Here is a 14,880-nt window from a genome sequence, read left to right on the forward strand (position 1 = left end):
GTTACGCCAGGAGGGCAAGGCTGCCTCCTGCCTTTTCATCTGGGGAACTTTGGGGCACACTGTTCAGCGCATTTACTTAAAGGGCCCGGCCTTGCTTCTCTCCGCAGGACCCTTCCCGACGCTCACTCAGAGCCAGCAGATGTGCCCGAGGACAGGGACAGGCCCCACAGCCTGAAGCCACAGCCGCATCGCAGCCATTTGCAAATGAAGGGGCAGCAGCTGGATGCTGAAGAACAGATGGCCCTCCTCGTGTGAATGGGTTTGCTCTGGCAGCTTAGGCCTCGGCGAGTTTGGGCCTGGCTGCGTGTTCAGGCTGTCCGCGCAGACGCGTGGCCTGAGGGGTCTCTAGCAAGCTGCCAGAACGACCTCTTGGAGAGGTGTCCCTACGTCGAGGGCAGGCGGAGGGGGCACCTTCCCAGCAGGCTCTGCCCCTAAGGGCCCAGAAAGGCAGGTAGAAGCCACAGGGAGTCCCATTCTCCCGGTGACTTGCAGAGAAAAGGAAAATTCCCCCCCGGGGGAATCCTGAGCCAGAGGACTGAAACCACCTTAATGCAGGAAGTTTCAAATTAAGACAGGCGCCACCTGGGCTAACCTTTCTCCCCTGCCCTAGGCCCCCCTTTTCACAAGAGGCAAAAGCTCCAAAGAGGTAAAAAAAAAAGCACTGAGAAACAAACAAACTTGGAAGGGCCCCTGGCTCTCAGCGGGGTCCCTTTCAAAACCAGCCTGAGAGGTGTCTGACCTGAGAGAGTCCTCCAGACTCCCCAGCATCTCAGTTGGCTCCCCATGGGCTGGGCGTACCTGGCCACTCCAAGACCGGGACTGGGCACCCTCCTCCGAGAGAGAGGAGGGTCCCCAGGAGAGGCCTCGGAGAGGCGAGCTGAATCGCTACCCAGCCCAGGTCTACCTGGGTCCCCTGGCCACCCTGCCCTGAGGCTACCTCCCTGGCCTGGCAAGAAACTACTGCCCCAGGAAAGAGACGGTCAAGGAGCAGGGTGACTGGACAGTGCAAGTGCCCGTGAACACCTGCTCTGGTGGCACACCTGTAAGGGCGGACGCCTGTCAGTGACAAGTTGACAGCAGACTGCGGTGACATTTCCCAGACTGGGCACGGGGCAGCCTGAGCAGCTCGCCCGGCTGGTGCTGACTAGGGCCCTGCAACTCAGCGAGTTTGCTGAAGTATTAAGGCAGGTGCCCACCTCCTTGAAGACCGGCCCCCTGGGAGCACCCATAAAAATTTTTAACGTGGCGCAGACCCCCACCCGCCCAAGGCTGGCCTGGCCTACTTCCTCAGGCTTCTCTGACGCGCCCCCCGCCCCCAGCACTCTGGCCTCCTTGGGGTTCCCAGAACCCCTGTGAGACACGCCATGTTCTTCCTTCATAGCACCTTCGCCTGGGATTGGAACTGGCCCTGGTGTCTGCAGCTACGTGACAGATGCCTGTGTCCCCCACTCAAGAGGACTGAGACTGTTCCTGGCTCGCCGTTCTATCCCCACAGGACTGGCCCAAAGGAGGGTCTTGAAAATCTCCCCTGGGGGCACACTCAGAGAAGCCACAGGAGTTGTCCTGCGGTCTGAACAGCACGCTGTCCTGAAGACAGCGTGGTGCCTGCCCACTCTGGAAGCTGACGCCGCACCAGGACTACAGGGTTCGGAGGGAAAGCTGCCCTGACCCCTTCCAGCCAAAGGCTCTACAGCGTCCCTCCACACCGACCCCCCTGCAGACACCGGTGACCCCTGGGTGTCTTCACTCACCGTGCCAGTGACCCAGGGCAAAGTCCACGGACTCAACCGGCTCCCTCCCCCTCTGCAGCTAGTTACAACCCCCTCAGTGTTTAGGTTTTTTTTTTTTTAAACCACCAAACTGAACATTGTTTGCATTAAAAATGGGCTCTTCTCCCCAGGCCCTTCTCCCCCTGGACGGCCTTCCCCGCTGAGGCTGGAGGAGGTGTGAGTGTTGCCCCTACCCAGTCATTCTCGGAATTTTCCCTCCCTTCCTTTTTCTGGTTGAGTCTCTGACACCAGAATGGCCAGGTGCGCACTCATCGTCCCTGGGGCTCCAGGCCGAGGGAGCCCCAGCACATGAGTGTGTGCAGGTGGGCGAGGGCCTGGGCCCAACCGCAAATCAGAACCGCTGAGGGAGAAGCTTGACACGGAATCAAAGGGACAGTCAAAAAGGCTAAACTTTAGTGGGACCCAGGGCAAACCTCCAGAAGCAACCGGGACAAGGAAAAAGAGGGGGTGACCCGCCTCTGTTCTGCAGAGGTGGCTTGCAAGCCAACATCCAGAGACCTGGTCAGCCCTCCTGGCCTGAGCCCCTGCCATGTGGCCGAGCCTGGGTCACCACCAGGGCCTCAGGAGTCAGCCTCCCGTCTCCTGGGCAGCGAGGGGACTGGCTTCTAACCAGGCAGCAGCGCACCGCTGGAGTCCATTCCAGAAGAATCACAAAGTGGTGATAACTGGAATGCTTTTATTGCCTGTGATGTTTCCTCAAACATCTTTAGGGGAGCAAGGTGGCTATGCTGGAGAGGGGGACAGGAATGACAGATTTAGAACAGAGGGCCACAAAAGACCCTCCTGCTCAGGAAAGAGGAGGAGTCAAATAGGAAACTTATTACACCAATAATTTCCCCCAAAGGCCTGGGCCCACACTCACTAACCGTGGGGACCTGAAGGAGCCGCGTCATCCCCAAGAGCCTCAGTGACCCTGTCCATAAAATGGGACTCGAAATCCTGTGGTCGGCTGGAATATTAAAATTAGAGATGATACGTGGCAAAGCACCTAACACAGCATCTGACACGTGAAACACACCGTGTGTTTGCTGCATATAACGCACACCCTCGGCTTTTGCGCACACTGTGATCACTGTGCCCATCTATAATGCACATCCTTATTTTCCCCTCAAAAATTTGGGCAAAAAAGTGAGCATGATATACAGCAACACAGGGTTACAAGTAAAGCGAGTTACCATTGCCATCAGCTTCGTCCTCCCAAGAAACCCCCAAGGGGTACAGCATCTAAATGATTGCACAGCCCCTCCCCCAAGTACTGTGGGTCCTGGAACAACTTCCCTGACCTTCCTTCCACGCAGACTGGAAACCCGGCTCTCTGTGCACACAGGAGCGGCCAGCAGACTGACCGGGGGAAGTCAGCCCAGGCAAAAACAGCAGGGGTGACCGCTGCATGCTGTGGGGCACCCCTCACCAGCCACCACCAAAGCAGAGAACACGAGGCCCACCTCACTCCCACGGATCCCAGGGCCTCGTGAGAGCTCGGTGGAGGCCTCAAACAGAAAACTCTTCCCTTGCCAAAATCCACTGCTCCTCAAGAAGTGTGCGTCCCACTACTACTGTACGGCTGCAATGGACTTTCTTCAACGGGGGAGCAGTGGGGGGATAAACGTCAACCCTGAACCCCCAAACCATGTGGACCACGAGCAGCAAGACGACCACACTCCTGAAGGCCGGGGCTTGCAAACTCCCAACATGATAACGAGAGTTGAACACATCCGGGGCCTAGAGCTTCTTTTTCTTTTAATTAATGTAAATGTAGATGTATCTTTGCATACAGTAGGGCAAGCACCTTTGAAAGGCTGGTTTTAATTCCTGTATCAGGTTTATACCTTGATAGGGAAAGGGGGTCGGGGAGGGCAGAAATTAGCACTTACTGAGCACCCTCCATGGGCCAGCGCTTTACCTGCCATTTGCATTTGGCCATTATATTTCCCCCTCCAAGACAGGTGTATTATCAGCCCCATGTCCAATAAAGAAAGGGAGGCTCCGAGAGGTTATCTAACCTGTCCAAGGTCACAGCAGCAGGAGAGTGGGGAGAGACGCAAACACAACTGGCCCAGCGCCAAAGGCCAAGTTCCTCCCGTGAGTTCCTGAACCCAGACAGCACATCGCAGGCCATTCAAAATGACTGTTTCATTTATATATATTTTTAAGCTTCAGATGGAGAATTTAGGTTAATTTTATGAGGGATTCTTGGTCTTTTAAAGAGTTGAGTTATTTTGAATTTGAAACATTTACAACATTAGGCTAATATTCCAGTTCTCTCTTTCAAGGCAAGGTGTTGTATAAATCATTCTGATAAATACATCCATGGTCGCCATTCCTGAATCGGTCAGTATTTTCCTTGTAGGCTACCTTTTGACCCCCTCATAAAACATGCTCGCTGTAACCCAAAATCCTATATATTTTTGCATAGCATTGGGACGTGACTTGGGACTTGCCATTCTTCGGTTGTAAAACAAGGGGTTAAAGGAAAGAGTGTGTGGCAGCTTGGCTCCCTGATGCAGTCAAAACCAATCTGAAGTTTCCCATGTTCAATTCACAGGAAGCGGCAGAAGGCCAGAGTGGGGCGGGGTCACACCCAACATAGGAAAGCCATCGTGGGGCAAGTTTCCCCGAAGCAAAATTACTGAAAACCAAAAGTGTGCCTATTTCACTTGACAGGTGCTCTTCCAGGACAACCGGGGTCTGTCCCAAGGATTAAACATCCTTTTGCATGAATACAGAAAGGGTAACACCCTGATGTTAACAACAGTGGAGGCTTGCGGAAGCCCGCAAACGGCACACACCCCTTGTGTGGCTACCGTTTTAGATTTCCTATCAGGCCCTAAAAAAGTGACCTTTGTTCATTTCAGATGGAGGCACCTCTGGGATACGCTGGCCCATCACCGAGAAGAGCCCAGCAGCTCGCCCAAACAAACTGCTTTCAAGAACTTGACCCCTGGGTACCCCCTTCCCTACCTCTTCCTCATATTCCCTCCTCATCCACCAAGGCCAGAGCATCACCTGGCTGGGTCACGCCAGGCTTACCTGGGTCGGCAGGAGGAAGTGGCCAGTCCGTGGAGGCTCTAAGGCCGCCAGCAAGCCTTAAGGCTTCCCATAAAGATGAAACGTCTTCCCCCAAACGGAACACGAATTGTACATAGCTTTAAAAACTCAAGTTCAAGAGCCCCTGTTCAGGTCAAAGCTGAGTCCTTAGGGGTTTGCTCATCTTGGATACAATGATCAGAAACCCATGTTCTCGGCTAAGGCCAAACTTTCAGCCCTTTACCCATCAGGCTTGACGTTCCCCTATAGAGCCTTCAACACAGTCCCCATCAGTTAAAAGGAACTACTCTGAGAAGGCAGGGCAGGGAGAAAGAGGCGGGGTTAGGGTGTGACGACCAGGGTAGCAACCTCAAGCCTTTAAGCAGGGACGGCTGGGAGAGCAGAGCCATGGGTACAACCCACCTGGATGCAGCCAAAGTATAAAAACCAGGAGAAACCTAAGGCCGAAGTCATCCTCCGAGGAGAACAGGGGAATAATAAAGACCACGGACATTCATGCACAGCCACACAGAGCCAGCCAGGTCACAGCCACCTGTGGGACAGTCTAAAGCCTTTTCAAAAACACAATCACTTCCTTGCCTACCAAGGCAAGTCCCCTTGCTAAGAACCCAACCAGGACTGTGCGATGTGGCACACCAGCGGTGTCTCCTACTTGGTCTGACACACTGGCACACCGCGGCCAATTTCCCTCCTTTCCCTTTAAAGGCTACACTCTGATAAAAGGGGGTGGTAGCCCTCTAACAATTGCCCCGGGGTAAGTAAACACCCACACAGACTGCACACTGGAGGGCTGCTAGATACGTTTTATTGAGATCATGAACATTAAACAAAACTTGTCTTGTTCCAACACCACCTCGGTTATTTCGTGACCATGTAATTACTCATTAAGCCTAATATTAAAAACATCTCAGATTGGATGGCGGTGGTTATTGGAATCCTCACCCTTCACTGGGTGGGGAAAAACTGGGAAGTCTTCAGTTATGGCCAAGTGGGGTGGGGGGCTGGTGGCAGAGGAGGTGCTTGATGCTTGAAGGGGTTAAAAACAAACAGACCCAGCACAGGGCATTTGGGTCGGAGGGAGCCAGGGTAGAAAGCATATACATACCAGTTCCCCGGGCTTGCCAAATTTTTGCTCTAGAAGTAATATTAAACACAGCTCTTTGTCTATGAATTGTGAAATACTTTATACACTAATAAAGAATGTGTACCTCATTGTGTAGTTAACTGTGTAAGCCTGCATTTGGCTTAATTGACCAAGAATAAGCCCTTGTTCCTAAGCTAACTATCCAGTTACAGTCAGCTCTTAAACATTAACACTCACACTGAGGAACAAAGATGCAGATAATACAAAACAGAAGATTATTTTAAGTCATTCACTCTTGGTATGCGGATATATTCTTTTTTTCTTTTCTTTTAACTTGCAATTAAATGCGTATGGCTGATGTTATGGCCTTTACAATACTCTTACAAAGGACATTAACCACACTGAAATAATCTGACTTGTGGGGGGGACTCCGTGCACACCCCTCACTCAAGGTCTTGGCTGTTGAACTTTGGACCAACTCAGGTTGGTCCAAGACAGCAACCCCTCATAGAAGGTTGCAAAAAAAAAAAAAAAAAAAACTGGTTAAAAAGAACAACAACATGCAAACTACTTGCTTCCCAGGTTGTTGCTTTTCAGAATCACACTTGGTGAAGGGTGGGAAAGTAATTAAGGGTTTGGGGGCTAGAAAAGCCCTTTTATTTTGGCTCCTACTGGGCTGGTGTAAACAAAGATGTCATTAATGTCAACAGCGCCTTAATTAACCCGGAGTAGGTGGCAAAGTCAGGAAGAACGGGAAAGTAAGAGTTGCCTCCTCCCCAGGGTAATCAAGCTTGACTGTCCTTTAAATAATTAGACTATTAATCAATGGAAACAGTACTTGGCATTGAGGACTACCCTCCATTGCCTCAGTAACTGAGTTTTCGCCCTCCAGCTGGTCCCCTACGATGAATGACCGATTGTAAATATCCATTTTTAATTTGGAGTATTAACAATTAAAATCTTCTAGAGACTGTTTTCTTCAGACAGTTGAGTAGCCCAACCCTACTGCTACCCTTTCACAAAGTGTGCAGAAGACAGATGACATGATATGATGACTCGCAATATGATCAGCTACTGTACAAAGCCAAGCTGACTAGAAAGGGCTCATCATGTGAAGATAGGGCTCAGGCCCCTTCCTGGAACTCAGTCACTGTCTTCTCCAGACACATTTTTCTCTGGTCCACCCCAACAGGCATTATCTAACCCTAGCTTCCAAATGAACAAACCACCAAGTCTCCCAAGACGAGGCCTTGTGCAGCACAAGGTCCAGGTTGAACGTATTGTTGACCAAAACTACAGTTACAGTACCAAGGAAAATGTAAGTGGATGGGGGATCAGTGTCCCCCCTTCTCCCCCCCCCCCCCCGTCCCCCAGACTCATTGCGACCACAGCCTAAACTGGAAGCACCTCTGGCAGCCTGCTTCCAGTTGTTACTAACTCTTTACTCATTCAAACTGATTTCCTTCCTAATCACCTCTGACACCAAAGCACAACTCCTGCGATGGAAGAACTGGAAGAACTCGTCTTGGGGCTCCTGTGGGCTGTTGCCGATATTGGGCTAGCAAACCCACCAAGGGCAGACCCTGCAGGAAGCAAACACAGCCTCCTGGACACAGGGAGGGCCTCCGCCTTCACGCAGCAACTGTCATCGTGGCCACGGACAGGGAGCTCGCTGGGGAAAATGATGAAAGCATGTCCCAAGGGCTTACTGGATGCCTGGCCCTGGGCTAACTGCTCTTTCCACCCCAGCGACCTCTTGAGGAAGGTAGTCAGATGGCTTCTGAGGGAATTAACGTTCCTGTAACATCCATAAATGGACCCTAAAGATCATCTGATCAAACCCTCAGATAACAGAAAGAGAAACTGAGGCCCAGGAGTTTGTATGCTTTTCCAAAGCCACCTCTTTGCAGGGTTGTATCCCTCCCACAAAACCTTTTCTTTCCTTTTTTTTAACCTCTCACAACCCCAATGCAAATGTCATAGAAACCAGGAACCCAGAAAAATGCATGGAGGGACATCTGCGAAATCTGACCTACAATTTTGGGGAATGCACAGGCCTTTCCCCAACCCCAGAGGCATCCTCAGGCCCCAGGGAGGGAAAACCTGCTGTCAACCACACACTGCTGGACACAAAGAACTGTCCCTGACCCACCGTTTCTCCCCTCTCTGCAGCCCCTCCTTCTTCCTGCATGCACACGCGCCCTTTAAACTTTCTTCAATAATTAAATACGATAAAAGCAGTCCTTCAGGACCATTTTACACTCCACGTTGAAATCAACTCCCAATAATGCTGGCCTGAAAGTCTAAATGAGAAATGACAGTGCCTTCCTAACCTGGACTGTGGCTGGGCTCGCGCCGTTGGAAAGCCCGGCTCGGCGGCCTCCGTGTGCACTGAGACGCGCTCAAGGGAAAGCCAGCAATTAGGGAAACATCCATTTTAATTATTAGCGAAATTAAAGAAGTGCAGCACGACGTTCAGAAACCGGGAACCTCTTAAGCCCTTTGAAAATGCATCATCGCTGCAGACCACATCCATGCCTGTGTCACAGCAAATGTCACAAGGAGGGAGTCCGGTCGGTGTCGCCACCGCGCCTCGGCCATCACCTCTTACCAGAGCCACTTCCTGGAGACGCAGAAGCCGCTGAGACGTCACCACACCCATTCGTTACAAAGCCTCCCTGCCTCTGTGTTGGAAGAAGGGTGCCGGTCTCATCACTTGACCACTTTGGGAGTTAAGTGCCTCCGTGTTAGAAAAGATCTGTCCTAGCCCTTCACAGGATTCACAAGGGGCTCCCGAGGCGGGGGCGGGGCTCGCTCAGGACCTTCACCTCCGACAGCAACGTGACCCTCCTTCCCATCCCGTCCTGGACGGGCTCTCTGGTCCTCTTCCAGCCTACCTCCCAGGGTGCTTCCAGAACAGCTGAGCGGACCCCAGAGCACTCAGGACCACGGCGGGCGCCCGGGACGGAGCAGGCACCAGGTGGGCTCTCGGCACTCAGGTTCATTAAGTGGCGATGAGTGCTGAGATCTGCGTTTTGTTCTCGGATTACCACTCGAAAAATAACTCAGCTACCAATATTCTCTGCTGATGACAGATTTCCACACTGCACCGAGTAGAGGCTCGGCTACCGACAGCCCAGAAGGGCCTGGAGAAGAGGGTCCCATCTGCCCAGTTGAATGATTCGGCCTCAATCTGCGCTCACAGCTGCCCTCAGGCCTTTCAGATTAAATTCCCAACTCAGGTCCACCCAACACGTGCCCTGCTGGTTCTGGAAGTTCTCACAGGTGTGGGAGACACCCAGGGACGCTTGCTTTCATATTTACCTAAAATAGAATTTGCCGCTCTATGACGTACTGCTTAAGTGTGATGAATCACAAGGCCCGCCCCCATCAAAAAAAAAAAAAAGTCTAACTTGTCAAGTATCTCTGGGCTGAACTTCAAAAGCTTGTTTTTGTCCGGAGACAATGAAATGAAAATGTCAGCATTTCCGATGTTGGCAATTTCCCTCAGTGGCTCCTTTGGTTGGGAAATGGCAATTCTTCACATCACAAGCAAAGCTCTCCCTTTGGTAAGGTCTCTACCCCCGCAGGGCGCTCCAGCTGGCCCTTCCACAGCTCTCCTGGGCTGGAGAAAGGCAAACTGCTGGCCCCCGTCTCCCAGCACAGAGAAATGCGCACCCCGAGAAAACACCAAACCCGACAGACACTCTGCCTGCCGTCCGACATCAATAACCTTCTCTCCTAACTTCTGACATGGGGGGCGAGGGGAGCGACCCCCCCTCCCTTGCTCTGAGAAGACTCATTTCCAAAGCGAGGGCAGCTGATTCTAAACCAGGCCTTGACCTAACTAAGTGCCACTTCCCCAGACAAATCCCAAAACCAACATGGTACTTGCAAAGTGACATTAAATAACTTACCTTCCGGCTCCAATGTGGTATCCTTAACTAAACTGGAGGGCCGGGCCAGGGACAACGTTGCCATGGTGACCACAACCAGGCAGACGAAGCGGCCCCAGCTGACCATGGTTACGGTGCCAATGCCCCGTCCTCTTCCATATCTCCATGTGGACGTTAATCCCATCTGCACACTTCCCCTGCAAGCATGGACTGCCAGCAACGCCTTCGGCCTGCGGTGGGCTCAGGGACCACGGTGCTGCTGCTGCTGCTGCTGCTGATGGTCTGGCTGTGGCTTCTGCTGCAGCCTCTAGAGGAAAGAGATGCGGCGAGTCAGTGCGATCCTCCCCAAAGCCCGTTCATCAAACCCAAGCGGGCTCAAACAGGCTTCTCCATTATCTGCGAATGCCTTTCCCTCTGCACCTCCGAGGCCCAGGCGTTTCCCCCACACGGGCCCACGGAACGTGTGAGGCTGATCTTGGTAAAAGCATACTGCTTAGGAACAGAGGTAGGAAGCGAAGCAAAGCTGCAGGACAGAGGACACAGGACACAGATCCACGCGGCCCCTTCAGTGAGGCGGAGTGTGCTCTCTCCAATCCCACATCGCCTTCGCGGCCCTCCGAAAGCAGGAGCCGTGTGACCTTAGCTTCAAGGGCAACTAGAAAAGCAAGTTAACAATGCTCAGGTTGGCATAACCAGCCTTGTTAACTTCTCTTAGGCCGAGCGGGCTTTAGAAGGATGAACCCCGGGGCGGGGAGGCTGCTTACAGACATTTCGGCGGAGCTGGAGCTGAGTGGAGTGCTCCACCCGCCCGGGAACATGAAAAGAAAGGAGGACAGCGAAATATAAAGAATCCCAGGAAAGCTACCAAAAATTCCCACTAGTTTACACTTGTCAAGATTCATTTTCAAATGCAATAACAGTCTGCAGTCTTTCACCAAGCAGCCGCTTATGGGGAATGCACTGAACTGCGGTGCACGGAAAGGAGCTGATCTAAAGAGAGATTTGAAGCCTGAACCCCCTTCCACTGTGACGGATGGCAGCCCGGGCCCAGTGTCTTCAACCTACAAAGAGCGGGTTAAAAAACGCAGCCTAGGCGAGCTCTGATCCATAAGGCGGGGAGTTATTAATGAGGATGCTATGCAAATGGCTGTCCTAGTATGCGATTGGGCCGGAGGCTTTCAATAGGCTGACCTATTGGCTAAAATTCTCAGAGTAGAAATTTTACAAGGGGGCGCTGAATGTCCTAGCCTTCTGTTCACCCGTGCAATCCAAAGGCAAAGAGAATTTTCCGAGCTTAAAATATTCAAAGAACTTTTACATTGGTTCAGTATCAATTACTAAGTGTAGACCCGAAACGCACAGACTTGAGCGAATTTGATGAAAACAATCGGGTTCTGTGAATGGTGTGAATGAACCACATTTTATAAGACGGAGTTGGGGGGGATCGGAGGGGGCAGGGGATGAGACCTTTAATATGAAAATCTCCTAAACCCGTGCTTCTTGCCCGCCAGCTTGATGTTTCCAATTATGACAGAGGATTTCGACACTGTCTGTGCCTCTCCGAAGCTTTGTAAGGGAAACCGCTGCTTTTAGCCGCAACTAGAGGTTAAAATGGGTGAGGAGAAAGAGGGCGCAGCACCATTTCCAGGGGGGGAAACCTCTGCTTCAAATACAGCACACGCAAGATGGTGTGCTTGCCCTCAAAAGAGTGTGTGTGTGTGTGTGTGTGTGTGTGTGTGTGTGTGTGTACGCGCCCTGTGTTTTCAGATAGCTGGGGTGTTTTTTTTCCCCTCCCAACTTTTCTTTCCTCTTAAAAGTTAAAAGCCTCAAAAGATAATTCAGCATCTATTTCTACATACATGTGGGAGGTAAGTACACAAACGTTCCCGCTGATTTACTGAGCCTTTCCAGAATGCATGGGAATTTTCTGCCTCTGACAACTTCGCCCACAGTCTTTTAACTCCTAGCAGATTTCAGCCCGGGCAGCTGCCCCAGCCCTGACCCACCCACCAGTCCCGGCCCCAGAGGAGCCCTCTCTGCTCTCAGCAGAGGAAGGTGGACAGCGGCCTGGGCTCCGCCTCAAGCCATTCATTCATCCCATCAGACTGCACCAGAAACTGGAATTATAGCCATTTCCAGGTCCAGACCCCACGGCAGGCCCCCCTCCAAACCTCCAGAAGGCAGAGGCCTAAGGTGGCCGGTCCGCACAACTCCTCACCGGAGTGGACGAAAGCGCGGAAGGACCTCCTAGATGGGATAATTAGGTCCCGGGGCTCGGTGTTGGGAACACAGGCCCAGCATGCCGCTGGCGGCCACAATCCCGGCTTCCTGCCTTCAATACCATAATCCTTCCTGGAGTCTGCGCCTCAGTGAAAGCCCCAGCGTGTTTATTTTTCCCCTTGAAAGGGAACTCTCTTCTCAGCCCGACCGTGGGAGGAGCTGTCATCCTCCCAGTGATGGATGGCTCTTCATGACCACCCGCTCCCCGGGTCCACGTTCACCTCGGCACAAGCCTGCCCCCGGAGGCAGGCAAAGTGGCAGTGGAAAGAGCCTGAGTGGGGAGTGGTCCCCCATGCCGGGTCTATCCTGGGCTCCTCGATTTACCGGAACATTCCCTTAGTCCCCCACCGCTCCAAAAAGGCAAGCCAACCCAGTGCCCGCCTTCATTAGCTTCCACCTCTAAGCAGGTATCTGTCTGTCCACCGGAGCACTTGCCCATGCAGAGCTCTGCTGCGCTTTGTTCTCGGTAGATTTCACATCAGGAAAGTCAGCAGTGCCATGGGGTCCGGGATGGGGGTGGTGCCCAGGTCCCCCCAGGGCTCAGATCTATCTCATGGCTCAAAGCCTCCCTGGCATTGCCCTTCTCCCCAGGGATGAGCAGGAGAGGGAGCAATCAAGGGGTCTAATGGGGAGGGGGTGTTCCTCAACAGACTGAAATCTCGAGAAATACACATATAAAATACGGGCAGACCCAGAACCGCAGTCAGCCCTCTGCTGACGCTGACAAGCCCATGCGGACTGGCCGCAGCTCCGCAGCTCGTCACCACCGCCAACTCGGTTTCATTGTAGCATTTCTTTCATTTGTTTGCCTGGAATATCCTGTTTTTCCCTCCTTCTCTGGGCGCTAAAGAGCTCAAAGAAATCTGCATTTTAATTGACATTCCAGGGAAAGGGAGAGGGGCGCCTGATTGCTTTTCTATTCAAACTAAACAGGCTTTTCAGATGAAAATGAGTCGAGGGCAGAGGAAGATTTACAGGGATTTGGGACCAAGGGGACAATAGGGTTTTAAATGTTGATAGCGTTGCACACCAAACACATAATGGGTGCCCCGAGTGTGAAAGCAGGTTTGCCTTTAAGAGCAGGTTTTATTGAATCGAGCAAGAAGAAGGAAGGCCCGGAGAAGAGTTTGCAAGGGAGTGGGGTGCGAGGGGACCGTGTAGCCTCGTGGCCCCCGCGCCGGACCCCTTCATCCAGCCCTCGGGACGGGAGAGTCCCTGCCAGCGTCCCGCGGGGCCCTCGGCTGATTCCCCAGCGCAGCCGGGTCGCTGAAAGAATGAGCGCGCAAGTTAGAACTCGCCTGCGCTTTCGACATCTCTGAGCGGCAGCAGGCAGCGAACTCGAAAAAGTCGGTCCAGTTCGCCCCCTAGCCCCAGGCGCGCTGCGGCCGCGGGGCGCCCGGCACTGAAGTCGTGGAACCGAGGCAGCCCCCGCCCGCAAAGGTGCCACCCCGAGAGCATCGCCAACGCTACGACGATGTCGCCCGCCCAACTCCAGTGATTCCCTCCAGAAGAAAGGTTCCCCTCCGGGGCCTAGATGGGACAGGGCGGGCGTTCCCCGGGCGATGGAATAAGGGACCCGAAAGATGCCCTTCTGAGCCCCAGACCTGCGTGTTTGTGCCACCAGCGAGGCAGCCCCGCCGCTCGTCCGAGGACTCTGGGGTCCGAGGACCGCACCGGGCCGGTGGGGCTGAGCCCGCGGGCGTTTGACAGGGAGGGGGGAGCAGGAGCAGATGTCAGCATCTGGACGGCGGTGGTAGAGGCAGAACTTCCCAAACCCCAGCCGTCAGCAGGCACCCAGGTTCCCCCATAACCCATGCAGCCAAAGAGGGAGGGACAGGGCGCAGCTTCCAACGCCAGTGCCCCGCACTTTCAGCTCGGGAGACGGTGCTCCCAGTGTCCCGGGCGCCCACTGCGCCCAGTCTCCCCTCTGGAGGGACTCTCCGAGGCACCCGCTACGGCGATTACCTTGAATGGCAACGCTCCTCGGCGATCGGCTCTGCCCCTGCGCCCGGCGTGGGTCACGATGGAGCCAGCGACAAGCTCCAGGCAAACTCCAAAAAGGAAAAAGTGGTTCTGGGGAACTCGCCGGAGCCAAGACTCCGAGGCTTCACGAGAGCCCCAGGCTGCGGAGGAGAGCGGGCATGACGCCCGCGGGCTGCCCGCAGATTTGGGGAGCGAGGAGAAGAAAGGACTCAGGCTTGGCTTTTCCTCCACCAAACTTTGCTCGCAACTTGCGAATGCTCAGAGCGCGCAAGAAAGCCGCGGCCTCGGGGCGCCCGGGTCCCGCCAGCCTGGAGAGAAGTCGCCGCGCCGGGCCAGCTACGCCGCGCGCGGACCTCGCGGCTCCCCAGCTTTGTGGCTGCCGCGCGCGCTCGCTCCCTCCGCACCCGCCGCCCGCTCGCTCGCTCGCTCGCTCGGCTCTCCGCCGCGCTCTCCGCCGCCGCCCCCTCTCGGCGGGTCACGCCCCCGCTGAAACTCGAGCCGTTTCCTGGACCGCGGCGCCCGCTCTGCCAATCAGCGCCGCGCGCCCGCCGCCCCGATTTGCGCGGCTCCAGATGCTTGAGATCCGCCGGGGACTCCAGCGCGAAGGAGTAGGGGCTGGGCCACGATCGGGATGAGAGGTGCGGCAGCATCCTCCGTGAGTCAGGCCTGGTCCCTTCCCGTTCCTTGGCAGTTCCACTGACCCACAGTTTGCCGATGACTGCGTTACGCTGCTTAATCTCAAGTCAGAAACCAAATGACAGAATGCGTGCCCTAACCCTAAAGAGGGTTTAAAATAAAC

General features: G+C 53.9%; 1 protein-coding gene across 11 annotated transcripts in view; it reads right to left on the reverse strand.

Moving 5' to 3' along the window:
* FGFR2 (fibroblast growth factor receptor 2) overlaps positions 1-14,519 on the reverse strand; it is a 97,425-nt gene extending 82,906 nt beyond the window's left edge. For all 11 annotated transcript variants that reach the window (XM_053668415.1, XM_053668414.1, XM_053668412.1 and 8 more), the window contains exons 1-2: positions 14,064-14,519; positions 9,840-10,125 (exon numbers count right to left, since the gene is read on the reverse strand). In XM_053668415.1, the coding sequence (XP_053524390.1) occupies positions 9,840-10,002 (163 nt within the window). In that variant the 5' untranslated portion in view covers positions 10,003-10,125; positions 14,064-14,519. The remainder of the gene's footprint in view (positions 1-9,839; positions 10,126-14,063) is intronic.
* Between the last annotated feature and the right edge of the window lie 361 nt (positions 14,520-14,880).

The sequence above is a fragment of the Artibeus jamaicensis genome, unplaced genomic scaffold (assembly GCF_021234435.1).
Source record: "Artibeus jamaicensis isolate MK-2021 breed Jamaican fruit bat unplaced genomic scaffold, CSHL_Jam_final contig_490, whole genome shotgun sequence".
NCBI lineage: Eukaryota > Metazoa > Chordata > Mammalia > Chiroptera > Phyllostomidae > Artibeus > Artibeus jamaicensis.